The sequence below is a fragment of the Leptonychotes weddellii genome, chromosome 3 (assembly GCF_054177405.1).
Source record: "Leptonychotes weddellii isolate Sample4059 chromosome 3, ASM5417740v2, whole genome shotgun sequence".
Taxonomy (NCBI): Eukaryota; Metazoa; Chordata; class Mammalia; order Carnivora; family Phocidae; genus Leptonychotes; species Leptonychotes weddellii.
The window spans coordinates 54194968-54222624 of record NC_138371.1 but is presented as its reverse complement, the minus strand read 5'-3'; the positions used below and the strand labels follow the sequence as shown (position 1 = coordinate 54222624).

The following is a 27657-nucleotide window of genomic DNA, read 5'->3' as shown; positions in this document are numbered from 1 at the left end:
ATGGGGCAGAATGCCCTTGCTGAATCTCTTCCTGCTTTTTATTCCGTCTGTTCCCCTGCTCTAAAAGCTGACGGTGCCATCTCTCTCTCTCCCTCTCTCTCTAGCTCCTGCAATGGTATATTGATTGAATTTTTAAGAGGAGGTATAGTTGCCCTTAATCTAAATCGTGAATGGTAAATGTGGGTAACAGTCTAAAAACCTGATCCCTCAGGTGTCAGTTAAGCCATGTGGTTGTTGCCTCTGAATGTTCTCGGCAATGTTCCCAAGATCTGCTTACCGTGAGTTTGCTGGGTGAAATGGCACATATTGGGGTGTGTTGGGGTGGTGGTTTGTTAGTATTTTAGATTTACTTTCATAAAATTATGAATTACACTTGCCGATTATCTCAGTGCTCTCCTTTTGGTTTCTCTACTGTTTTTAGATTTTTTTAATGGAGTAGAATTTGTGCTGTTGTTGCAGTGTTGATGGTTTTCCAGGGTTGCATGAGTTTTTCCACATTTTACCCGGGTTGGCATATGTATGTCCTCTCAGGCTTCTGTGTAGTCAGAGTTTGACTTGAGCAAGATATCACAGAGAACATGGGATTGTTTAATTGTTAAAAATAGTGATAATAGAAGAAACGAGATTCCCCAGTCTCTCTAGCCAACAGCTTCTCCCCCGCTCTCACTTGAAAAAATGACGTGGCCTTGAGGTGAGGCAGCTCCGTATGGGCCCTTCTGCTGAGAGTTAGTTCCACTGGCAGCAGGGGCAAGGAACACAATGTCATGTTAATGGTAATGTACGAGAGTGCTGATTTCAAAGTCATGGGAGAGTAGATTGCTGTCTCCAGAAATATTTTATCCTGTGCTGCAGGCAATTATGTTCATCACCAGTAACTTTGGGCTACAAGCACATTATCTCAATTGACGGTGAGAATAAATTAGTATCATTTATGTTTGATGTATCTGAATTTTTATTGTTTTTGTTTGGAGAAATTGGAACCAAATTATTTGCAAATATGTCTTATGTTTAGGAGAGCAATCTGTAGTGTTCTCGGATTGGATAAATTAATATAGTGATTACATGTCATTTAGGATTTGGATTCTTTTCTAATAACAGTTCTGTGTCAGACAGCCTCCCCTGAGTCCATCGATATTAAAATATTCTGTAGTCATTCTCTTTACCTTTAGATAAAATTACTTTGAAGATAGATGATTGATAGATGTACATATACACATACATAAACACATACATATGTACGTATGCATGCATATATATTTAACTGTTTTGATTCTTTAAAATTTCTAGAAAATGAAATGAAAAAATATGATTACTATATATGATCTGGCATTGTTCAGAATTCTTATTGCCAGCTTTTATAAATGTTTAAATTCTGTTTACTTGAACTTAGTTTTATTTTTTATTTTCCTTCAAAGAATGACTCAGAAATACCCACAGAATATGCCATATGTTTGGTTGAAAATCTTTAATTTAACAAACATGTAGTAATTGATCACAAGCCCCATGTGGGGCCACAAAAATAAATAAAGCATGGTCGCTTCCTGCAGGGTGTTAGAGCCACTGGACAGAGGCAGACATGAGAACACAAGTGCATGAGCACAAGTCATGGGCACACGTGGTTGGGAGAGTGTGGCATGAGGAGGTGAGCTTAGGAGTTCTTCAGTCTTGAGTTACAGTCCCAATTCTGCCACTGACTCACCATGTGAAGGTGGACACGTTAGTTAAGCTTCCTCTTCCGTTTCCCTCTACAGAGCGGAGATAATAGTAGTGTGTTACCCCGGGGGCTTCCAGAAGGTTTAAGGAAAAGATTTATCCCAAGTGCTTAGCCAGTGCTAAGTACCTGGTATGTACTCTGAGGAGACACATGCGGGGGTCTGTGCAGTTCTCCTTGGGGAGAAGAGGAGGGATTCAGAGCCAGCCTCGCAGAGGAAGAAATGCCTGTGTGCACTCTTGATGGAAAGAAGATGTTACCCAGGTGGAAGGGAAAGAACATTCCAGGCCAAGAGCATTGCATACATTAAGAAACAGAGTACCAGAATTTTCTCTTTCGAGGCTAATTTCATCAGATCTGAAATTAAAAAAAAAAAAACTTTTCATTATTTTAAAAACTATACTTTGTAGGATCCCTTTCAAAGTTATCAAAACCTGGCTTCCAAGCTCCAGGTATTTTGGGGACCCAACAAAACATCATATTTTTTTTCTCTAAAACTTGATCTTTTTAAAAATGTAGATGGGGAATTAGTTTGAATTTACCCCTATTTGTACCTACCAATATCGTGCCTTCTTTTTTAAAAATGACACATCTGGATTGCTAATGTCTTTAGAGCCTGTTGTTCACTCTGATCTCCAGCTCCTTTTCTGCTGTAATTGCCCAGTCAGTGCTCCCGCATTTCTGTGGTTCTCCTTTGTTTCCGCGCCCCCCTCCCATACACACACACCCTTCTCTTGAATGAATCGCTCTGCAAGGCTTTCTATTGAATTTTGTCCTTTTACCTTTTCCATTTGTCAAGGTCATTTTCAGTTTTATTCCACTTCTCCTAAGGGCCAGCCATCCCCACTCAATTGGATATCATTGTCAAATTTATTAAGAACGCTTTTGAGTCCGTATTCAAGGCATTAATAAGTATGTTAAATCTAGCAGCATTCAGCAGAGGACCTAACCTTGTGGAATTTAATTTGTTTGTGCTAATTTATTTGCATACGTCATAAAATTATCCCGTCTGGACATGAAAAAATAACTTAGGAGAACATACCATAAAAATACTGGGTAAGACAAGAGCAAAGTCGCTAAATTAATATCTGTGATGCTTTTTATTCGCTTGTAAGTGAGGGAAAAGGAAGGGGATAATTTTCTATCTCAGAAGACATTAGTATGACTGAATTAGTACTTACTCATTGTTATGTCCGTGTCCTCAGATGTGCATCAGTTTCTGTCCCTGACACTTGATAGCCTGAGACATGACCCAAGTACATCACTTACCTCCATGACCTGGTTTCCTCATCAAGAACATGGTGATTCCTGACCTACTACAGTAAAAGGATTGTTGGGAGATCAAATAAGATAAGGCACGGGGAATATTCCAAAACTCCATAGTGCTCAAATCTAAAACAGATTACGTTGCCCTGGAGTTTGATTCTAAACAAGATCACACCCTTGTCTGTAGTCTCAGCCCCAGGACATCTCTCCAGCCTGGATGGGGGATCTCTGAGGTTGGCCAGTGGGTTCTGGTTTGTTTTTTAATATTTTACTTATTCACATATTCCTTCCTTCATTTATTTATTTACAGAGTGCAACAGGGGAGGGACAGAGGGAGAGGGAGAGAGAGATTCCCAAGCAAACTCCACCCTGAGCGTAGAGCTCCAAGGGGGGCTCAATCTCATGACCCTGATATCATTACCCAAGCCGAAATCATGAGTGGGGCGCCCAACCGACTGAGCCACCCAGGAGCCCCCAGTGGGTTCTGGTTTAAGTGGAGCTTGGTTCTGGGGAAGCATTATAGAGGTCCTCTTGAATCCTGTTAGGACTTAGTCCAGTCCTCAGTTCTAGGAAGACTTCAGGATGCCAAATGGAAAGTCATTCATCTTAATGTCAATATAATTTGGCTCAGCCAGGAGAATGAAAAATTCCCATGTCACACCAAGTGCTCACTCAGTGCTGTAATTTGATAGCCTGGCTCCAAACAAAGTGAGGAAACCACACCCAGAGTTGACTACAAAGATGGACCAGGATAGAGTAAGAACAGGAACGTGAAGATAAGCTGGAGAAGAGGCCTGGCCTGTTTGGGGGCACAGCAGAGCATCATGGCTGTTTTTATGACCACTTACCCTGGACCTTCTAGTTTTAGGGTATGTGAGGTTTTTAAATATGTTTCACCAATTCTCCTAAAAGTGTCAAAGTATTGCAATGTACAACTGCCTAGTAAAGGAATTTGTAACATAAATGCAAAAATAGCTCTGTCATTCGACAAGAAATTTTTTTAAGTGACTGAAACAGGTAATGATGGGCCTTCTCCCCACCCCACCCCCCGCCCCCTTTAGGTTTTGTTTTCTCTGTGCTATCTGGTTTATTCCGAAAAACACTTGGGCTCCCTCTGGTGGCCATCCCCGTGTTTGGGCACGTCTAACCTGAGAGCTGAAGTTTCAGTGGCATGGCATGGAATGTTTGGATGAACGTGGAAGTGGAAATATTAATAGTAGATGTTATTTTCTTTTGTAAAATGACTAGCACTTGGAAACCTCCAAATTAGTCAGAGTATCTAATTCATTCATTCATCCATTTATGTCTCCTCATCTAATATGTTGTTGATACTTGACTTTCTTAGAAGAAGGGGTATCTGGGCTGCAAATCCATAGAAAGATACTGAGTTCCAATCCTGTACATCAAACAGGTTTTCCCAAGAAGTGATTCTATGAGGTAGCAAGTTCTTATGGAATGCTTACTGTGTCTTAGACCAGAGTTAGGCTTTGTGGGAGACAATTTGCTGCTCACCATTTTTTTTTTTTTTTAAAGATTTTATTTATTTTTTAGAGAGCGAGTGAGAGGGAAACAGCATGAGAGGGGAGAGGGTCAGAGGGAGAAGCAGGCTCCCCGCTGAGCCGGGAGCCCGATGTGGGACTCGATCCCAGGACCCTGGGATCATGACCTGAGCCGAAGGCAGATGCTTAACCATCTGAGCCACCCAGGCGCCCTGCTGCTCACCATTTTTAAAAACTATGAGCACACTCTTCTTTAACTGTTAGCTATATTATTTTTCTTCTTTAAATCATATTCCCATTCTGTTTTGCTCACAGAATTTTATCCTATTGTAATGTATTTTTTTTCCAGACCAGGTTACCTCTTAATTGTCTCAATGTGTTAGTTAATATACAGATTCAACCACAGTAACAAAGACTCACACGTAACGGTGTCTTAAAATAAGAAGATAATTTTTCTTCGTGTTAACTATCCCAGTGTGAGCTGTCCAGGGTTAAATGGCACCTCTATGTTGTAATGTATTTTATGATCGAAAGTCTCTTATTAATTACCTTCTTATGCTTTCATGTATCAAAAAGAAATATATAAATTTAAATTTTAGTATTTTAAAATTTCTTATGACGGTCTATTAAAATTTTTCTTTTGGCTTGAGTAATGACAGTAGCTGTACACATCTATCAAAATTAAATATTTTATAGATTTTTTATAAACAATTATTAAATATTAAAGTAAATTATTGGAAAGCCTTCATTGAATGACTTAGATGCTTTTTTAAAAATGAATTCATTATCTATCTGCAGTGGGTTTAACATCAATTCTGTTCTTCTTCTTGGATATTATATACATAAGGGCTGGGAAAGCTCATTCACATAAATCAGTAGATGAAAAGGAAATAGTTTTACATAGCAAGGTCACTGAACTCTTTGACTCCTAGGCAGCTAGTGTGGTACCTCCTGGAGAGAGGGAGATGATGGGGTAGTCACAGGAGGGGTGTGGGAAGTGTTGCATTCTGGATGGATTTCAAAAATAAGAGTGATGGATTAAATGTGAGGTGAGAGAGAAGGAGAGGAGTTACGGACGACTTCAGGGTTTAGGGTCTGACCGTGTGGAAGTATGCAGTCGCCAACAACTCCCAAAAGGGAAAGCTGAGGATAAAGGGGAGCTTGGAGACCCAGTTTGAAAGCCACTGTCACTAGAAAGCATCCAGGATTATAGTTAGGCTTTTGTTCTGTCCCTCTGTCCAGTCAATAGTTAATGATAATAAACATCAGAGAGTGAAAATGAGATTAGATGTTGGGTATTTATACTGAGTAGCATGTGCCTGGGGCATGAATAAAATTAGAATGTGTCTAAAAAAAATAAAAATAATGAGACAAAAATCAGCAAGGGTTTTATTAAGTTCATCTTCCCCCCTCTGTTATATTTTGTAGATTTTAAGAGAATTTATGTTTGTAAGTAAACTCTGTGTACAACTGCAGATATCACCTTTCAAATTAATAAAAGGTTGATTTGTGGGCTATATCAAGTACAAATACTAAATGAATCAAGCTAACAAAGCGTCGCTTAATAGACATCCTCAGGGACCTAATTTAATGAATAGGTAGAGGGATGTTATTTGTAACTGAGCCCACAAATTATTTCTATATGAATCAGTGATTCTAAATGGCTATGGCCTGCTTAAAACAATTTGTTTTCTTAATTAGTTTAATCATTCTCTCTTTATAGTTTCTTATACTACTAAATGAGTTAACCCCCTTTTTCTTAAATAAATTAATCTTTCCAGCCTAGCCACAAATATCCAATTAATAAAGCTTGAAGAATTGAAATAATACCATAATAGGAGGAAAATGATCATATTTTATGTAATCCTTTTAAAATCAACTAATATTTGTTAAGTGCCTACTATGTGTCATGCAGGAACATGCTTTGGCTCTAGAGATATGAAGTCCAGCAAAACTAATTCTTGACCTCAAAGAGCAAACAGCCCAACAGCTTAAACAGCTTAGGAGCGAAATAGGTAAATAGGTAATTATATCAGAATGTGGTACTGAGAGAGATGGGAGTTAGATGCTAAAATTCTCTGTGCATTCTAAGAGCCATGTCACTTGAACACAAAGGATTTCCAAGAAAATGTCTCATTATTCACCCCTCAACATTCTCCCTCTTGACTAGAATGCAGTTACTAAATTACTGTATGACTCCAGAATAGGTAAATTACAGGTGACAGAAATCCACATCAAGCCACCTCAAAAGCAAACAAGAGGGAAAGTTGAGGACTCACATCCCCAGTACACGGGGGGAGCAAGTATAGAGCTGACCCTCTACACTTTGTAATAGAAGCCAAAAGCTCTACTTCTTTCTGCTTCTCCCCAAGCCTGGAAACGTGGCCTCCACGGGTCCTGAGTTCTTACCCAGCAGTTACAGTTAGAAAACCTTGGGGAAAGACACTGACTGATCTAGTGTGGGTAGGGTAGCCCCTCCACCCCAACTCTGAGCCAGTGTGGATGAGATACCACTGTGGGCTCAGGTCTGAAGATGGGGAGAAGTTCTGTGCCCAGAAGAAGGGGGGAACAGGAAATAGTAGCTATTCACCTCTCCTCCTCAGGGAGGCACATTCAGCTGACTGCTAAAAAAATCAGTCCCCTTCCTCTAGTGTACTCAGATAACAACATAATGCAATCAATATCTCATTTGGGGCTAGTCTTCATCCCTTGTTTATGAAGAAATAGGACAGAAGCACTTACGAGAATAATGTTGACATCACATTTTGCAATAGCTTTGATTGCAATGAGTATTGTGCTTTAGAAATTCCATGCATTCCATTCAGTCAGAAGCATAATTTCTTTTTCACTGCCTTCTTAACATGTATGATGTGGAAATTAACAAGATTTGATCTTGTTAAGTCTTTTGAGCTACTTAGATGTGGGTTCTGAACCAGTAGATGACATAAGCAATCCCATTTGTCCTAGAATATTACAGAGATTCTTCTTTTTTTTTATCTATTTGATTTTAAGTCTTTAAACCCTATGAGCCAAATTTACATTCAGATGAGTCATTGAAGCTTATATTGTGTGCCTAAAAGGAAATGTTTATGCCAAGAGTCTCAAATGAAGTCTAGTGAGACAGTGAATTTTTTAAATAATGGTTATCTTTTACTGATCATAAACGTAATAATGCTTATGTTGAATATTTGGAAACATAAAAGTATTTTTAAAAATTTCCCGTAGATGCCACCAGCCAGAGCTCTGTGTGTTTCTATATTTAATACACAGAAACAAATATCCATATAGAAACAAAATTTAGTTCATACTGCATAGTTTCATATTCTACTTTTTTTAATCAAGTTTTTTAACAGATTTCTTTTATTATCTAACATTGTCTCAACCATATTGGGAATGAATTTCCTCTACAATGATTTTTTTTTTCAATTATGTATATCTTGTCAAGGTTAGGTTTCATACCATCCCCTTCCTGTTTCTGGAATTATTTTTAGTTATCTTGCTGTTGTTCTTCCTTCATTTTTGACATTCTAAGATTCCCTCTGGTATTATTTCCCTTCTGTCTGAAGAACTTCCTTTAGAAATTCTTGTAGAACAGGTCTGCTGGATATGAATTCTCCTAAATTTTCCTTCATCTGAAAATGTCTTTATTTTACCTTAATTCCTAAAGGATATTTTCACTGGATAGAGAATTACAGGTTGACAGTTTTTAATCTTTCAGCATTTTTTTAATGAACCAATATTGTTACATTTGCATTAACCAAAGTCCATTGTTTACATATCTCCTTTGTTTTTGTGGGGTTTTTTTAAAAGATTTTATTTATTTGACAGAGAGAGATAGCAAGAGCCAGGAACACAGGAGGGGGAGTGGGAGAGGGAGAAGCAGGCTCCCCGCTGAGCAGGGAGCCCAATGTGGGGCTCAATCCCAGGACTCCGGGATCATGACCTGAGTCGAAGGCAGACGCTTAACGACTGAGCCACCTACGCACCCCTCTCCTTTGTTTTTATGTGGTGTCCTCTTTCTGTTCCAGGATCCCATCCCAGATATCACTTTATATTTAGTGATTATATCTCCTTAGGCTCTTTTTGGCTGCTATGTGGTCTCTCAAACTTTCCTTGCTGTTGATGACTCTGACAGATCCGAGGGATAATGATCAGGTATTTTAGAGAATGTCCATCAGTTGGGATTTGTCTGATATTTTTTTCAAGATTGACTTGGATTATGGATTTTTGGGGAAAGACCACAGAGGTATAGTCCATTTTCATCACATCATATTAAGAATACATACTATCAGTTTGATTTAGCATTGACTTTGATTACCTGGTTAAAGTGGTATTTCCCAAATTTCTCCACTGTAAAGTCACTCTCGCCCCACCCCCTTTCCATACTGAACTCTTTGGAAGGAAGTCACCATGCACAGCCCACACTGTAGTGTAAGGAGTTATGCCCTACCTCCTTGTTAGTGAATACCTACGTAAAGTATTTGGAATTGTTCTGCATGGAAGATTTGTTTCTCCTCTCACATTAATTAATTAATTAAGTCAGTCAGTCAGTCATTTATTTATATCAGCGTGGACTCACGAGTATCTATTTTATACTTTGGGTTATAATCCAACACTATATTTATTTTGTTTCTCGAATTGTTTCAGTTTTGGCCATTGGGAGATCTTTCGGTTGGCTCCTGTGTTTCCTTAACGTACTCCCATGATTGTGTTTTGTTTTGTGTTTTTAAACACTTCCTTACTTTCTGACACAACTAAATGCTTGTATATTCCCTGCCCCATCTTAGCAACTGCCGCTGTGCCAAAGATTCTTGGTTCCTTTTATTGAAGAATGGTATTAGAAGCCAAGATCTGGGTGGCAGGTGTGCTTGTTGCTACAGATGTCATTGCCTTTATACCCCTTCAGCTGAGACAGCAAGGAAATATATGTGGGTATACTAACCTGTGCATATACACAAATCTATAAATATTTGTGTATATATCCATATCTAGCTATTTAGGGTTCACACTCATTTCTTTAATTCTAATCCATTAGTGCATGGATCAGTCCAGCCTCTTCTCCTTGCTTATCTGTAACTTCCCACTCCAACAGTGAGGAATTTGACTCACACTGTCTGCCATCTACTTTTCTAATTCCAGTATATATGTATGGTGGTTTCAGACTGATTACCTGTAACCCATGAAAAACATACTTTATAAACTAGAATAGAGTGCTCATGTACAGGGTATTTTGCCTTTAGTCGTACATAATCCACTCATTTTGAAATTATTTAAGTCAACACCTTCCCCACCTCCCTCACCCCACTCCCTTGCATTTGTAAGATTGTCAAATTCTTTTTGTCACAGTCTGCATTCTATCCTGGGATTCCAAACTTCCTAATGATTTTATTTTTTTACTCTGAATATATTGTTTTACTCTGAATATATTGTGCTGTAAAGTTCTGTGGGTTTTGACAAGTGCATAGTGTCATGTATCCTACAGAATAGTTTCACTGCCCTAAGAAATTTCCCATGCTTCACCTGTCCATCACTCCATATCTGAAGCTCTGGCTATCACTAATTTGTTTATTCTCTCTATAATTTCACCTTTTTCAGAAAGCCAAATAAATGGCACGATATAGTAGGTAACCTTTTCAGACTGGGCTCTTTCACTTAGCAATATACATTTAAGATTCCATATTTTTGCATGGTTTGATAGTTCATTTCTTTTATCACTGGATATCATTTTTTTATTTTTCTTGCCTTGTTGCACTAGCTAGAACATCCAGTATGGTGTTGAATAGAGTGGTGAAAAAGGACATCTCTGTGGTTAGGTTTTTAGTGTAATCATTTTTACCATGTATTTTAACTCGTCCATGACATTATTTGGCTGTAAGTATATATATATATATATATATATACACACACACACATATATATAGCCTATATATATATATATATATATAGGCTGCAAAATATCCCCTAATTCTGATGTATCATCACTTATTTTTAACCATTTGATTAGTGTTGGATATTTTGGTTGTTTCTAATTTCTCTATTCTTTAGTTTTATTATCTTTGTTGTTTTTTTTTTTAAGATTTTATTTATTTATTTGACAGACAGAGAGAGACAGCGAGAGAGAGAACACAAGCAGGGGGAGTGGGAGAGGGAGAAGCAGGCTTCCCGCCAAGCAGGGAGCCCAATGCAGGGCTCCATCCCAGGACCCCGGGATCATGACCTGAGCCAAAGGTAGACGCTTAACGACTGAGCCACCCAGGTACCCGTGGCAGCCACATTTTAAAAAGTAAAAATAAACAGGTGAAATTAGCTTTGATAATATATTTTCTTTATTCCAAGATATCTGAAATATTCCCTTTCCAACATGCAACCAATATAAAACATTATTAGCAATATATTTTACACATTTTTTTTCTTGTACCTGGTCTTCAAACTTCAGCAAGTGTTTCACACTTCCATCCAAAGTCAGACTAGTCACATTTCAAGGGCTCAGTGGTCACCTGTAGGACCAGCTAACAGCTCTACCAGCACCTAATAGAAGGCCTGGCACATCTTGCTGAGATTGAAGGATGAGGAAGTCAGGAAAATGGAAGAGAATGCATGTTAAAGGCAAAGGGAATGGATTGGGCAAAACCTCCAAAATGGAAGAGTTTGATGTATTTGAGGGATTGGAAAACATTCTTAGCAACTGGAGCAAGTGGGAGAATGGTGAAAATGAGGCTGGAGAGGTAGGCAAGAGGCACAAGTATGAAGAGGCTTTTAAACAGCATTAGGAAGTCTGGATTTGTTCCAAGAAGAATGGGGAGCCATTAAATGTTTTAAATAGAAAAGCGACATAATCAAGATTGGCTCTTTTTATTTATTTATTTTTTTTTTTGAATTTTTTTTTTATTCTTATGTTAATCCCCATACATTACATCATTAGTTCTAGATGAAGTGTTCCATGATTCATTGTTCGTGCCCAACACCCAGTGCTCCATGCAGAACGTAAGATTGGCTCTTTTTAAAAAATCACCATAATTCACAGAGCAGATGGGCATGGGCGTGTTCCCCAGAAGACAGTATAGAGTAGTGGCTAACCGGAGGGTTCATGTACCAGAGTTGCCACCTGCCGGCCATATAACCCTAGCCTCAGTTTCATTATCTGTGAAATGGGAATGATAAGAGTATATTCTTCAAAGGGTCATTGTGAGTATTCCATAAGATAATTTGTGTGACTGACTTATTTTACTTAGCCTAATACTCTCTAGCTCCATCCATGTTGTTGCAATTGGCAAGATTTCATAAGTCAGTCAGAGAAAGACAATACCACATGATTTCACTCATATGTGGAATTTAAAAAACAAAACAACAAGCAAAAGGGGAAAAAAGAGAGGGAGGCAAACCAAGAAACAGATTCTTAACTATACAGAACAAACTGATGGTTACCAGAGGGGAGGTCGGTGGGGAGATGGATAAAAACTTAAATAAATAAATAAATAAATAAATAAATAAACTTAACTATTACCATATGACCTCCCCCTAAAAAAGATAATTCATGTGAAGCACTTAGCACATAACATTCACTAAATACTTATTCTTATCCTCCCTGAGATTGGAATAGTCTCTTGTAGGATGAATCCACAAACCTTCCTTCTTTCTCTTCTTGTCTGTACTCCTATTCTGGAGGACCCTAAGCAGATGAGAAGAGAAAAGAATGGAACAGCATCCCTTACCCGACAACCCCAAGTCAGAAAAGAAAACCACTTTCACTATCTTGTCCTTCACCCCAGTTTGTGATTACTTTTATATCCTGAGAACAGTTTTCATATGAATTGTATAGTCTCAGAGTTTTCTCTGCTCTGTACCTTCATAAAGATTTCCCATAGGCTCCTTCTTTAAAAATACTGTAAGATCACAGAGGTTTAAACTCCTAATGATAATTAGAGAGAAGTAATTCTCAAAATGGCTATCTAAGTAAGAAAAAGCAATGATACTACCAACTAATAACGGATCAGTCATTTATGGTGTTTTCAGGCATAGTGAACCACCCAGGACATTTGACTTACAAAGTTTTGAAATAAGATAATTTATACAATATTAAATCACATGGAGAGTGTTTCCCTCACTTTTAACCAAAACATGTGAACAGCTGAGGCTGTCCCCTTCCTTCCTTCCTTCCTTCCTTCCTTCCCTTTCCTGGTACTACATCCTCCTCTACATTCTGGACGGAAGCCCACTGTGTAAAAAGAATGAAACTTTCAGTCTTTACTCAGAAGAGATCTACTTTAAAAAGCAGTCTACCGGGGCATCTCGGTGGTTCAGTCAGTTAAGTGTCGGACTCGTGATTTTGGCTCAGGTCACGATCCCAGGGTCTGAGATCAAGCCCCCAAAGGCTCCCGTGCTCAGCAGGAAGACTGCTTGAGATTCTCTCTCTCCCTCTCCCTCCCCCTCTGCCCTTCCCCGCCCCACACTCTCTCTCTCTAAAATAAATAAATCTTTAAAATGCAGCCTACCATTTCTTTAATTTTAAGCTGCACCAAGCAGAGATTTGTAGTGATTCTAATGCCAGCTAGAGGTTGAGACAAGAAACCAGGTAAGCAGTGGAGTCCTCCCTTACTGTCTTGGGTGGGTGCCCAGAGCAGGCCTGTGTGCCCCCTATAGCAAGTCGTGACTACAATCCCACACGTAGGCTGTTCTGTTTCATGGCTGCAAAACTTCCCTTCCAGAATCTGGACCCTCATGTACCGGAAGCAGATGGGAATGAGATACTTGGTGTTTTCTCTAAAAAAACATGACTGACTAACTGATATACTGACTAACCCCAGTCTGGCTGAAAGCTTTAATCAAGGGGCTATAGTAGTTTTGCTATGTATGTTCATAGCTATGCTATGAACATTTCACCTTCCAAGAGGTACTGTGAAAATAAGTCCAGAGGGGGAGCTAGAATCCTCATCTTACTTCCAAAAAAAAATTATGTCCACAGTTTAAGTTTCTAGTCAATAAAAGAACACAATAACATTTGATTCCTTCTCATTGTACTTGCAGATGTTTCAAGTATTTCTAAAGCCTTTCAAATTACTTTGAATAAAAAGCTGCCGACCCTGAGGTAGAAATGCCAGGTTTCTAAAGTATGATTAAGCCTCCATCAGCTTATTACTTCTCCAGTAATAGTAAGGCTTTAAAATTTGGGTTTCTTCTTCTTATGCACACTCCAGAAAATTAGAAAAATACAGAAAGGGAAAGGAAGAAAAATATGAGTGTAATGAAATGTTAAAGGTTTCATTTATTACACTACTTATTTCTTTGGCCTTTTAAGATGTACAGTTTGTGTGTCTCGTTGACATCATCATCTGCACTAGTACAGCTTGATGATTAAAAGAGAAAAAGAAAGAAGACTGTGTTTAAGGAATCTGGTTTATAAGCCAGCTGTGGAATGAACTGGTATCTTAACATAGTACGGATGTTTTCCCGGCTTGTTTTCATATTCTATAGGATAGGCTTTTCAGGACTTCGATGGTTTCTGTTTTGATGAGCTTTGTAAAGGCTCCAAAGGTTTCTTGAAAACATTAATAGGTTTTTGCTCTTCCAGGAATTTTGCATAACATATGATTATGTTATGTTTGCATAACATATGATTTATGATAGCAACAAAGGTACTGCTGCTATCAGGTTCCTGAGCCCTTAAAGGTTATCAAAATCATTTGTATGTTCCTGGCCTGTATGGGTACTAAAATTGTGTTTATTATAGCTTTGACCTACTGGGTTGCTTGAGACAGAAAAAGAAATCTTTTAAAATTTCCAGTCAATACCAACAAATACACCTACATGCAGAAGACTGTATAAAAAGTCAATTTAGTGCATGATTTTCAATTCCAAGTGTAGGAGAAAGAACTCTTTTTTTTTTTTTAATGGTAATTATTTTACCTTTCCCAACTGGGAGTTACTATGCTATTAAAATAATGGCTTGGGGCATTTTGCAAAGCATGCATTTAAAAGCCAGGAAAATGTATTTGTGTTTTCCTGTTGGAAATATTTGTCCTAATTAATTAATTTGTTCCACATTAATATTTATTAGTTTTAATACAGAAACCAATGGCTACGTTCATATTTCTAGGACAAACTGCTTTCTAGACCTTCTTTGAGGTAAAAGAAATACAAAGGTCAACTTGAATGTTTCTCCCTTCCAACCTGAAACACCTTAGTTTAGATTTTGAACTGAAGAGAAATGTCATTCCCAGGAAGGAAGAAGCAAAAGGAAAATGGTCCATAAATTGATTGCCACAATGTTATTAGTCTTTCTGTGTTTAACCCTGAAGAACAAAACTGGAATTTTGAGAAATGAAAAGAAGAAAAATTATTTCCATTCTTTTCATACTGCTGCCCGGTGAAAGCTCCACAGAGATTTCTCCACGTAGTAATCAAATAAATATTTAATGAGTAATCTCTATGAACAAAGCACCACAGGGATTCCAAGATAACAAGGACACATTTTTTTATGTTAAGGAGCTCATGTTATACTTGGAGAAACAGATACATACATAACTGTGGCACTAGCAGTCAGATGTTTGCAGTAATGGGGATTCAGGACATGCAGAGAAGCCCAAAGGTCGAATCAGGACACAGGTGACGTCTGTAGGAAATGTACTCCACAGAGTCCCTCAAAATCAAGAAATTCAGGAACACTTTTACCTGATCCCGAATCTCCCCACATGGTCATTTCAGTTGTTTCATCTAACACATTGTTTATAAATCTTCAAAGCACAAAGAATGAGAAAAATTACCTGTGGTGGGCTCATTTTTTTTTAAGTGGTTTCTGTACCTTCTTCGATTGTATCAGAGGGTGACTCTAATTGGGCCAATCTTATTTTTTAAAATATTTTGTAATCCAAACTTAGCATAATTTACCAGAATAATTCGCTTCGGATTCTAATGTATCACCCTAGCACAGTACAGAGGACATTCTCAAATATCCATGGAATAAATTGATATTTACATGTTGTTATTCAAAATGGAAATACATAACATGGTAGTTCGCTACATTATATGTTATTATAAGTGTGTTATTATGTTACATAATTTTTTTTTTAAAGATTTTATTTATTTGTCAGAGAGAGAAAGAGAGCACAAGCAGAGGGAGTGGGAGAGGGAGAAGCAGGCTTCCCGTGGAGCAGGGAGCCCGATGCGGGGCTCGATCCCAGGACCCTGGGATCATGACCTGAGCCGAAGGCAGATGCTTAACGACTGAGCCACCCAGGCGTCCCTATGTTACATAATTTTAAGGATTAATTTATACTAAATGGGTTTGTAGTTCCAAATTTTTAAGAGATGGGAATTTTGCCTTTTTTTCAGGATAGGTAAGATAGATGTAATTTTGTTTATATATTACATAAATATACATGTTTATATGTATAACTCTCTTCTCTACATTTAGGTTTTAACAACCCAGATTAGTAGCCATTTTTCCTGGGGTTTTTTGTTGTTTTTGGTTTGGGGTTTTTGGTTTTTTTTTTTTGGTGGGAAGAGGATGCAAACTTTGGAGTTTATCAAAGTTCAGTTTTTTAGAAGTTTCATACCACAAATTAAAGCTCAAGCATGTGACCCAAACTCTGCCAGTCTTTGCAGAACCCATTTCTTTTGTTGAGGGTAGCAGGGGAAAGTCTGGGTCTTAGGGTGAATGGCGGAGTTTCTGGGATCCACTGTGTATACTTGATGAGTCTCAGTGATGCCCCATGGCAGAGGCCATGAGGCTGGGCCGAGGGAATGTGCAGTGTGGTTTGGGCCTGGTTCCTGGCAGGGTCATCTCTCAGCTTGTCTCTTAGGTCTTCCAGATATTCTCTGAATTTTTTACTATCCCTTAATAAATTCCTTTTCTGCCTCAACCATCTAGAATAAGGACAGAGACTGAGATACACAGCAAATTCTAAGACTACTCTATGCCACTGATATTTAGATTCATATTGTAAACACTCCTTCATTTTCAAATACGAATTTCATAAATATTGAATGCGATTACTTTTCACCTTATTCCCTGAGGAGGATAATATAAGGATTATGTTGTGTTACACCTATGCTTGGAAACCTTATTAAGCGTTTATGTAATGAATTTGGTTGAGATGAGTTATTTGTAATTTAGAAATTTTAAAGTGTGTTATTTGTGAATGTTAAGTGTATTATTCAAATACCCCTAGAGACCAGATGCATTTTCTTTAATAAATTGTAAGCATTTAATTTTCTTGGAAGGTCCTTGAGTATTTAAAAAAAAGTAAATAAAAGTGGTTTGGAAATTATGCCCTTTAACTAGAAAACCTACTGATTTATTTGGGTAATATAAATGTTATTAGGGTGATGACCTTATGATTGCATCAACTAGGCCCAATCTTTAGGAAGCACTCATAACATTTTATAAGGGATTATGAGATTATGGATTCAAAGGGTGCTACTGGTAGTCATCTAATTCCTGGATGCTCTAAATGTGGTTCATAGCCTAGGAGCATCAACATCATTTGGCAGAAATGGAGAATTTCAGGTCACACCCCAGACCAATGGAATTAAAGTCTGTATTTTAATGAGACCCCCATGTTTTTCATACAGATATTAAAATTTGAGAAGCACTGATTTTTATCCTCATTTTATCAGACACAAAACCCAGCCTGTTGGAAAAACTAAAGGCAGTGGGGGAGAGGCATCACTTAATGGTCCTCTCCATCAGGAAGTTTCTACTCAATTGCGAGTCCTTGAACCCACTTCTTCACGCCACAGTGGCAAAGGAAGCAGCCAGTCATTTTCTTCTCAACACTCCCTCGCCTACCTGAACACATAAGTTACCCCTTACCAACTCCTTGCAAACCCCCCACCTGAACATAAATTACCCCTTCCCAAAACTCTGTGAGAGTTTTCTCTTCACTCACCTACAAACAGAATCTCCTGGAAAGAATGAATCAATGAAGAAATTCTTCCATTCATTCCATAAATACTTGTTGAGTAGCTGCCAAGAGCTGGGGGATACAACAGTGAGCAAAACCAAGTTCTTGTCCTTATGGAGCTAACATTTCAGTGGAGAAGACAGATAAGAAACAAGTGTATAAAATGCCAAGTGTGTAAGTACTATAGGAAGAGGGACAAAGAGTGCCAGATGTGGGGTGGGGATGCTGTATACTGTGGGACGGGCAGAGCATGACAAGATGTGCCAGCCTCATCTTACACATTCCCTGCTCCTGGAATCAGCCATTTCTCCCAAGAAGACTTGATTTCCAAACTCAAGATGTTCATTGTTATTGGTTTGGTCATTGTTTTGAAGCCTAATATATCTCATTTCTTCCACAGTGAGAATTCTGGGTTTTCAAAGACACAAGGATGATAAATTTAGAGAACTCATAATTTCTTATGTGCTTTATCCTTCATTATGCATACAGTAGATTCAGGTTAACAATGCTACATGTCTATCAATAAATGATTGTTAAATAAATTATCTATCATATGTATGCAATGGCATACCCAAAAGTGCATGTAGGAACACCAAAAAAAGGGTGAAGTAGCTTTTTATGTTCTGATATAAAAAGATCTTTAAGACACAGTAAGTGAAAAAGAGCAGGGTCAGGCCAATAAGTATACCATTTGGAAGAGGAGTAGGGGACAGAACATATATTTATATTGGCCTGTATGTGTCAATTAACTGAGCATCTTCAACACAAGAGATTTTTCTAAAATGTGTTATGCAAACTTTTCTCCTGCTTTTGGATTGCCCCCAGCAAGATCCTCACCCTCTGGCTTCAGGAAAAGTAGAGTTCCAATCATAGCGTTTCTATATCATTCTATTTTTTTTAGGGATGGGGAGGGGCAGAGGGAGAGGGAGCAAGAGAATCTTAGGCAGGCTCCATGCCCAGCATGGAGTCTGATGCTGGGCTTGATCTCACAACCCTGAGATCATGATCTGAGCCGAAATCAAGAGTCGGACGCTTAACTGACTGAGCCACCCAGGCACCCCTATATTCATTCTATTTTAAACTATTAAATAAATGTTAACTTCCAGTACACACCATGCCTAGATTTAAATTTGAGGTTATAAAAGGAAATGTCAGGGTGTTCTAGATCTTTTATTAACAAGCACTAATCCCATAAAAGTTTTGAGAATTGAACCATATCTCTAAATCTTACATTCACTTTATTTCCCAAAAGTGCTCAACATTCTATTCCCAAATTTGGGATAGACATCTAGGCAGTGCTTAATTCTGACTTTATTGACAGAATTTCTTGTAATGGAAGAGAGGGCAAAAGATGAACTTAAATTTGTAGAGAGAGGAGGAAAAGGAAGTGAAATACCCCATAAGTTTATATATTCATGAAAATCACATTTGTGAGGGTAAGCAGGACAGAGACCTCTGTGGAATATTATGTTTGACTTATTTTGCATCTCTTTGCTTCTATTACTGAAATAAAGATTTACTAGTAATATGTTGGTATTATCACTATAAGAAAATCTGGGCCTAATCAAGTCAATTCATAAGGAAAAAAATGAACCACTTTCTGTATGATCTCAAAGAGAACAATTCCAGCTGATAAAAATGAGTGCCTCTCCAGAAAGTTAGCATTTCATTTTTTGCCTCCAAATACCTGGCTTAGGAATATCTAATAGACATGTAGACACACCTCCTGGAAAGCAAACACTCAGAAGATCCTATATGTGAGAAGAAAGATTAGTAGCTAATTGAGGTTTTCTCCCACTACTAGAAGAAATTAGAAACAATCTTTATTGTAGACTAGGGCTTGACAGAATCATTCTAAAAACATATCTTGCCACATTGCAGTAGGATATGCTGGAGAGAAACTTGAACCATTTGCTAGCACCTGCTAGAGAATAGCACTCCCAGACTAGGTAATACAACAAGTATCTGGGCAGCCTTTTCCTGTAGGCACTTCTTTGTTCCAGTTTCATGGACTCACCAAGAAGCCTTCGGTACACTTGAAGTCTCTTCTGATCTGTAAACCTGACCAAATAGACTATAACCTGCGGCTAAACTATAGACTTCACGTTCCACAATTTAAAAGCCAGTTTTAAAAAACATGAATATGCAGGGGAGCCTGGGTGGCTCAGTCGTTAAGCGTCTGCCTTCAGCTCAGCTCATGATCCCAGGGTCCTGGGATCGAGCCCCGCATCGGGCCCCCGGCTCAGCAGGAAGCCTGCTTCTCCCTCTCCCACTCCCCCTGCTTGTGTTCCCTCTCTCGCTGTGTCTCTCTCTGTCAAATAAATAAATAAAATCTATAAAAAAAAACATGAATATGCATATTGATTTGGTTGGATTGAGGACTCTCAACTCAGTGAGATATACACATGAAATAATCCCCTCTCCAATAACCACTCTTAACTGTTGAGTGGAATACTTTCTTTCTCACTGGTACTTGGCAACCATAAAAATACCTCAGTCTTAATCCATAAATTCTCTTGTTTCTTTGGTCCCTAAAAATATTATTTCAGTTATTACAGATTGGCCATGTCCATTTTTTATATTAAGACCTTATTTTTTGGAGCAGTTTAAGGTTCACAGAAAAATTGAGGAAAAGGCACAGAGATTTACCATATACCCTCTGCCTCTACACATGCATAACCTCCCCCATTATCAACATTCCCCACCAGAGTGGTACCTTTGTTGTAACTGATGAACGTGCATTGATACATCATAATCACCCAAAGTCCATAGCATATATTATGGTCCACTCTTGGTGTTGTACATTCTAATGGGTTTGAACCCATAGATATATATAGATACATAGATATATAATGACATATATCTATCATTATGGTATCATACGAAGTATTTTCACTGCCCTAAAAATCCTCTGTGCTTGCCTATCATCCCTCCCCCCAATCCCTGACAACCACCAATCTTTTTTTTTTTTTTTTAATTAATCTCTGTGTCCAGCATGGGGCTTGAACTCACAACCCCGAGATCAAGAGTTGCATACTCTATCCATTGGGAAAGTCAGGCACTCCTGATATTTTTAACATAGTCTTCATGGTTTTGCCTTTTCCAGGATGTCATATAGTTGGAATATATTATTCAATAGCCTTTTCAGATGGCTTATTTCACTTTTTTTGTGTGAGGACATTAGCTTTCAATTCCTTTGGGTAACTACCAAGGAGCATAACTGCTAGATCCCGTGATAAGAGTATGTTTAGTTTCACTTTTGAAGTGGCTGTCAAAATCTTTCAAAGTGGCTACACCATTTTGCATTCCCACCAGCAGAGAATGAGAATTCCTGTTGCTGCACATCCTTGCTGGCATTTGGTGTTGTCAGTGTTCTGGAGGTTGTCCATTCTAATTTGCATTTCCCTGATGACATATGATGAGGAACATCTTTTCTGATGCCTATTTGCTATCTGTGTATCTGCTTTGGTGAGGTTTCTGTTAAAGTCTTTGGTACATTTTTAAATCAGGTTGTTTGTTTTCTTACTGTTCAGTTTTAAGAGTTCTTTGTATATTTTGGCTTGTTGTCCTTTACCAGATATGTCTTTTGCAAATATTTTCTCCCAGTCTGTGACTTGTCTTCTCATTCTCGACATTGTCCTTCACAGAACAGAGGTTTTTCATTTTAATGAATCCAGTTTATCAGTTTTTTTTTCATTATTCTGCCTTTGGTGTATCCAAAAAGTCATCCCCATACCCAGGGTTGCCTTGGTTTTCTCCTGTGTCACCTTCTGTGAGGTTTATAGTTTTGCATTTTACGTTCAGATCTGTTTTGAGTTACTTTTTGTGCAGGGTGTAAGGTCTGTATCCACATTCTTTTTTTTTTTTTTTTGCATGTGGATGTCCAGTTGTTCCAGCACCATTTGTTGAAAAGACTGTCTTTGTGCCGTTGTATTGCCTTGGCTCCTTTGTCAAAGATAGTTAACTATATTTATGTGGATCCATTTCTGAGCTAACTATTCTGTTCCACTGAGCTATTTGTCTGTTGTTTTGCTAACACCACACTATTTTGATTACTGTAGCTTTATAGTAAGTCTTATAAAGTCAGACAGTGTCAGTCCTCCAACGTTGTTCCTCTTCTTCAATATTGTGTTGGCTATTCTGGGTCTTTTGCCTTCCCACATGAACTTTAATATCCATTTGTCAATACCTACAAAATAACTTACTGGATTCATTTTTTAAAACGGCTAGGTTTTGTCGACATTAGAGCCACATCAGTCTAAAGCTTTCTCTTTTAACTGAACATCATTTGAGGATTCCTACCAGTCTGTGGCTTCTGTTCCAAGTGGGCAAATCTCAGGTTTGACCCTGGATTCCCTTGTCTCTCCAGATTTGGGGGCAGCAGTTTGCCCTGGATCTCCGTTCTCTGACGGGCCCAACAAAAGTCATTTTCACCTTGTTTAGCTTTTTCTTGTCGTAGGGACAGGAGTAGCAACTTTCAATCTTTTTACATGTAGAAGCTGAAACTGGAAATCTATAACCCAATTTTGAACTAAGAACTTTAAGAAAGACTTGAAAAGAAAAAATATGGCCTACAGACTGAAGCCAAAGAGCTCTATAGATGATTTTTCCATTATTCAACAAGTGGAAAAACTTACGTAGTTCTTTCAAACTGGTGAAATCTGTTTATAAGTCTGACTTAGTTCTTTGTTTAATTTCGTCTAGTCAGCCAAAGAGTGCTGACACAGATGATAATTATTATAAGAATGAGACGTACATTTCTAAGGGGCCTTAGTTGTATTATTCCAAAATGCCAAAGAATGTAACTCTAAGAGTATTTCGTTTTCACTAAAAAGTTGAATATTATTTTCCCCAGCTCCTGGAGCTTTCCTCGCTTGAAATTGGAAAGGGGGAATTTGAAATCCAGAATGTCATTGCTTTTATTCATTGACTCATATTGCCTCCCTCATTTTTTAACCCACAGAAGTTTTGCTTCCCATCAAGATCAAGAGCTCATTCAGACCAGGTACTTGATCAGCCTCTACTTTAGCCTAGCCTGTTGCTCTGCACACAACACACCTTCAGTAAATACTTGCATTAAATTGGACGTAGACTTATGTGATTTTTTACTGCACTGGGTTGCCAGTTTGCCATGAGCTTTGTGTCCCAATCTAGCTTGTTATTCTTATCTCTTGGCTTAAAATATTGTGCCTTGCAAAAGGCTTCTGTGAGCAAACACTTGAGTAAAATGAATTACCCCCTTTCAAAAGGGCCTGAATATGGTTTTTCACAAGACCTATTACCATGCCTTATACCTCATTATAATCTACTGGGGAGTTATTGTGCCTTTTGTAATGGAGGCTAAATTCCTATTTTTCATCACCTGATTAGTATTTCTGAATTGGCTCTGGTGCCAAAAGGAATATTTTCCCTTACTCTTTCTCCTTTTCAGTAGTAATGTAAATATAATAAAAAGCAGTAGAATGCATCCCCTCTCCAGAAACAAACAAAAACCAATTACGGCCAATCCTGAGGGAAGTCTTCAGTGAAGAAAGCCAAGAAAAGCAGAGAGAAAGCTGAATACCTCTGCCTTTATCTGTTCTCTCTGCCTAGCTTTTTAGGATCATATTTTCACAGACCAATTTGGGTTCTTTCATGCCCAGGTGGAGAAGAAGAATTTTTATCCTCAACACATGATTGATGTGTTGAAATGTATGCAATTTAATCGGAGAGGGGTCCATTCCTTTTAGGGCTTATTTGTGATGTGTGTTTTCTGGCTATAGGACAAAACTTTGGGCAGCCCTAGGAAGCCAACCAAGGAGGCATTAATGAAGGCTCAGCCTGCTAGCTCCCTGTCCACCTTCTTTGCCTGCGGTCTGACAGGAAGAGGGCCTGGGAGGATGTGGAATCACAGAAGGGAGATTCCCTGCCCCCTCTCTGTGGCCACTGTCACCACCCTGCTCTGCATGTCCTGGGTCCCCCTGTCCTTAAACCAGTTCTTGCCTCCCTGCACTCAAGCTGTGAATCACAAGGAGGCCAACTTCTGCAGAGAATGTTCCCCAGGCTCCTCCGGTTTTGCTTTTAAGGCTGGTTTTCTTGCTTTGATCATCTCACTAATACCACCGTGCTAAATGAAATTCTTTTCCTTCTTTCTCTGGCTTCTGGCTGGAGGGAGACTGAAGGGAGGAGGGTTCTTGCCTCCCTCTTGGCACCGGGAGGGAGGGCAGCATTTCTAGCAGTGGCTCTCCCGCTAAGACGTGGGGGCCCCTCCCAGGGTTCCAGCTTCCACCAGGATGCCCGACTCAGGCTCTGGTCCCTCTGTCCCCCCGCCAGAGGGCTTCCTGCTTTGCTGACATCTGGTTTTGGCTTCTTAGTCCCCTGTTGGCCTTCACAGCTCCTCCACCATCCATAAAGCCAGTTCCCAGCATTGAATTCCCTCTGTGGGAGATCCTGAGTGGTTTCATTATCCTGCTTACCCTTTGACTGCTACCCAGGTCCTTGGTATATTTGTCTTAGCCCTGGTAGGACAGCTCCTTGATGCCAAATGTTTTATTGTCACAAACACGCTTTTTAAAAAGTTAATTCAGATCAAGCATGATGCATTAATGCTAATATGTCATCTCAGTGTGTCACTGTGAATACTTATTGCCAAAAACTCATAAGGTCAAGTCTGATACCCGATCACTTAGAAGGGCTTAGATGCGCTTTTCTCAATGGACTTGAATCAGGCAGAACATTAACTCTTCAAAGGGTGAGCAAAGATGTCTCTCGAAGAAAAGTGCAGGTGGGATGGGGTCATCGTACCTGTAGCATGGGCACGGGAGTGGGGTAGACCTGGATGCCACCCCCAGATCTTCCAGGTAGTAGCTGAGTGAGCCCAGTCCCTATGTGTCTCTGGCCTTCGTGTTCTCGAGGAAAAATGAGATAGCACAGAGAGAGGTGCACGTGTGCACAACAACACGTGTCAAAAGCCTGACATAGGAGGTGCTTGGTCCTGCCTTCAGGACTGCTTTTCTTGTTTTGATGCTCACTAATATTACCGTGCTGCTTCTTTCCCTCTCCTATTTAACCTAATCATCTGTAAAATGAAATTCCTTTCCTCCGTTCTCCAAAGCACAGCTAAGGTGAAATTCTTTTTTTTTTTTTTAAGATTTTATTTATTTATTTATTGGAGAGCGAGCGAGAGAGAAACAGCATGAGAGAGGAGAGGGTCAGAGGGAGAAGCAGGCTCCCCGCTGACCCGGGAGCCTGATGTGGGACTCGATCCCAGGACCCTGGGATCATGACCTGAGCCGAAGGCAGTCGCTTAACCAACTGAGCCACCCAGGCGCCCATAAGGTGAAATTCTTAAAAGGAACTTCCCTTGAAAGCCAAGGCAAACCAAACAGGAAGTAAGCAGATCCAAAAGCGATAAAGCCACGCTTATAATGGAGAGGTCCCTGAAAGGCACTGGCCAGTGATTTTGTTTCTCAGGAACCTGGACTGCCTGTGTTACAGATGCCCTCTGTCTCACCGGCTCTGCTAGGCATAGAATAGGAATTCTCGCTTAACTGGGTGTAGTGTCCCCTTTCAAAGACAAGTTTTTATTCCCCCAAAATAAAACTTTCCCTGCTTTCACCCTGCATGGGTTCCTTGGAGGTTTTATTTAAATAAAAGGACTGTCCCATTCTCAAAGCATCCATTCATTGTGTTACCCCTAAACCTACAATCTTTGAGCCAGAAAAGGTTCTGAGAACGCTGCCTTTCAACAGATTAAACAGCCTCTGGTCCTGGAACCAGAACTAGGATTATCAGACTGAATGGCAACCTTGCGTACATTTTTCCTCTTTAGAAGTTGCAAATCAAAGGAACAATTCTGGTTGAAGCCTGATGCTTCCCTTGCTTTCGTAATACTTTCTTTTGAGGGGTCCAAGGAATCAAAAAGGGAACTATACAAATTAACTAACCTAGGGGCCACTTTTAGCATTTTGTTCAAATATAGCCACTTTTGTAGAAACAAATGAAAAGATTCAATCTTCAAATAATGTTTTATTGCACCTACCAAAGAATAAATATTCATCAGTAATCCTCAAGCATGGACATCTTCTTGACCTCTCTCCCAGCCAGCCTCTCAAATAGTACGGCAAAGGGAAGTTAACTTTTTCCTAGGAAAGACAAGGTTACCTCAGAAGCTAATCCCACATCCATCTACTCTAGACCACATACACCTGCACCTCTTTCTTCTAAGACAAGAAGAAGAAATGGGTTTCTGTTATCTTCAAGAATAACCAGAAGCTTCTACAATTTACCTACATAACCAGGCATAGTCCTAGACATATAAACCAACCCGTGTAATGTAAAGAAGTGGGATACATGACTAATGGGAACTCACAACTCGGAAATAATCAGCATGTTTTAACCACACACATTTCCAGGACCCTGGCACACGCTGGTCTGGTGCTTTTGAACACTTTTTCCGGTGACTTGGGATCACACAACTCCGTCTTCTTTGAGGAAGTAGTACAAACACAGGGCACGGTCACTCTCCCAGCTAAAGGTCTGCCCTAAGGGAAGGTGGGCTATTTCTGGGCAGAGTCAGTCTCTGTTTAAAGCTCCTATTGAACTGAACCAGATTGATATTCCTTGGTCTATGCTGGTTGTAAACAGTGTGCTGCTAAAATACTATAATATTGCTTGACACCTGTCCTTTGGTGATTTCAAGAGGAGAAAAAAAAAGTCTCCTTGATGCCCTGGAGGTGATGGAAACGTTTAAGTAAGTCAGTAAGATTTCAGTCATTCAGAGTAAATCAGCATCTCATCTATGTTCTTCTTAAAGCTTTGTATTTTGTCCCCTATTTTCTTAATTCTATTGTAATATCAAAGCAGCATCTCATCTTAAATTTGCTGTAGATAAAAAGGAAAGCATATATTTATACATGTGTATTTGTATTTAGGTGCATAAAGTATTTTAAATTAATACTGACTTTTATTTCCTCCATTGATTCTATTTTTTTAATTAGACCAGAGGGAAAATCTACCAATTCATTTTCAGTGTAATGGCTTGATGTTGCAAAAAGTAGGGTTTTTAGTATAAATAGTGTAATAATGTCTGTATTAGGGGTTTTTTGTTTGCTTTTTTACTGCTGTAACAAATTACTACAAGCTTAGTGGCTTAAAACAACACAAATTAATAATTCTACAGTGCTGTAGGTTAGAAGTCTGAAAGAGGTCTCACAGGGTTAAAAATAAAGGTGTTGGCAGCCAATTCCTTCTGGAGGTTCTAGGGGAAAATCCATATATTGCTTCACCTTTTCCATCTTCTGGAGGCTGCCTTCCTTCCTTAGCTCTCGGTCCCTTCCATCAGCAAAGCCATCAAAATCAGGCCAAGTCTGACTCACGTTGCTGTCTCTCTGGTTATAACGCTTTTGCTTCCCTCTTCCATCTTTTAAGAGCCCATATCATCACACTGGACCCACTGGGAAACACCAGGATAATCTTCCTATATTGAGCCTTAACTTAATCACATCTACAGAGTCCCTTTGTCATGTAATCTAATATAGTCACAGGTTCTGGAGATAAGGACATGGACATCTTGGGGGGGGGGATGCATTATTCTGCCTATCACAATCTCATAACTAAACGTGCCATCATCTCCTACCTTCTGGTATTGATGGTCCTACCACCATCTTTGACCACACCTATCTTTCTCCGTCTGGAAATGCCATTGCCAGATATTACAGAGAACTAGCGGGAGGGGTTTGGGAGGACTAACGGACCTACCTATGTAGCTATGTACCAAGGGATTTTCCTGGGATCCCAATTCAGCAGCTTCATCTGAAGAATGTGGATAATGGGGAGCTTCATGTAGATCCTAGAGCTGTTCTGACAGGCATGGAATCCTGAAAACTGTACGGCACTTTGCAAATGAAAGAGTTGGAACACTAGCTGTCCCTGTGGGTTCTAGGAACTTGAGTACATAAAACCAGCAAGAAGGATCATTTAGACATTAAAACTTTTTTTTCCAAAAGTACAAGTTGCAGAAAAAGATCTTAGCTACATGACAGAGGATGAAATCGCTCATTTCCATTCTAAATCAATACTTTATCCCTATCCCCTGAGATAGGTCATTTTAATCTCCATACATGTTTATCTTGTTTCGCTTTTTCTTATGCTGTGATGTTTGTTATGCTTTGCGTAGATATTGAGTCCCTTCTCATTAAGCCTGCAAACATCTAATCATTCCTATCTGTTTGGTTTTTTCATTTTTAATAATTTATATTTAAATGTTGGCAAATTGAAGGTCTAATTTTGCCCTTTGAAT

The 27657-nt window shown here is 39.1% G+C and overlaps 1 protein-coding gene across 11 annotated transcripts in view; it reads left to right on the top strand.

The window, feature by feature from the left end:
- RAPGEF4 (Rap guanine nucleotide exchange factor 4) overlaps nt 1–27657 on the top strand; it is a 284964-nt gene that overhangs the window by 171288 nt on the left and 86019 nt on the right. For 6 of the 11 annotated variants that reach the window (XM_081814166.1, XM_081814167.1, XM_081814162.1 and 3 more), the window contains one exon: nt 22342–22383. The exons of the other annotated variants lie outside the window; for them this stretch is intronic. In XM_081814166.1, coding sequence (XP_081670292.1) covers nt 22342–22383 — 42 coding nt within the window. The remainder of the gene's footprint in view (nt 1–22341; nt 22384–27657) is intronic. 11 annotated transcript variants of the gene reach the window in all.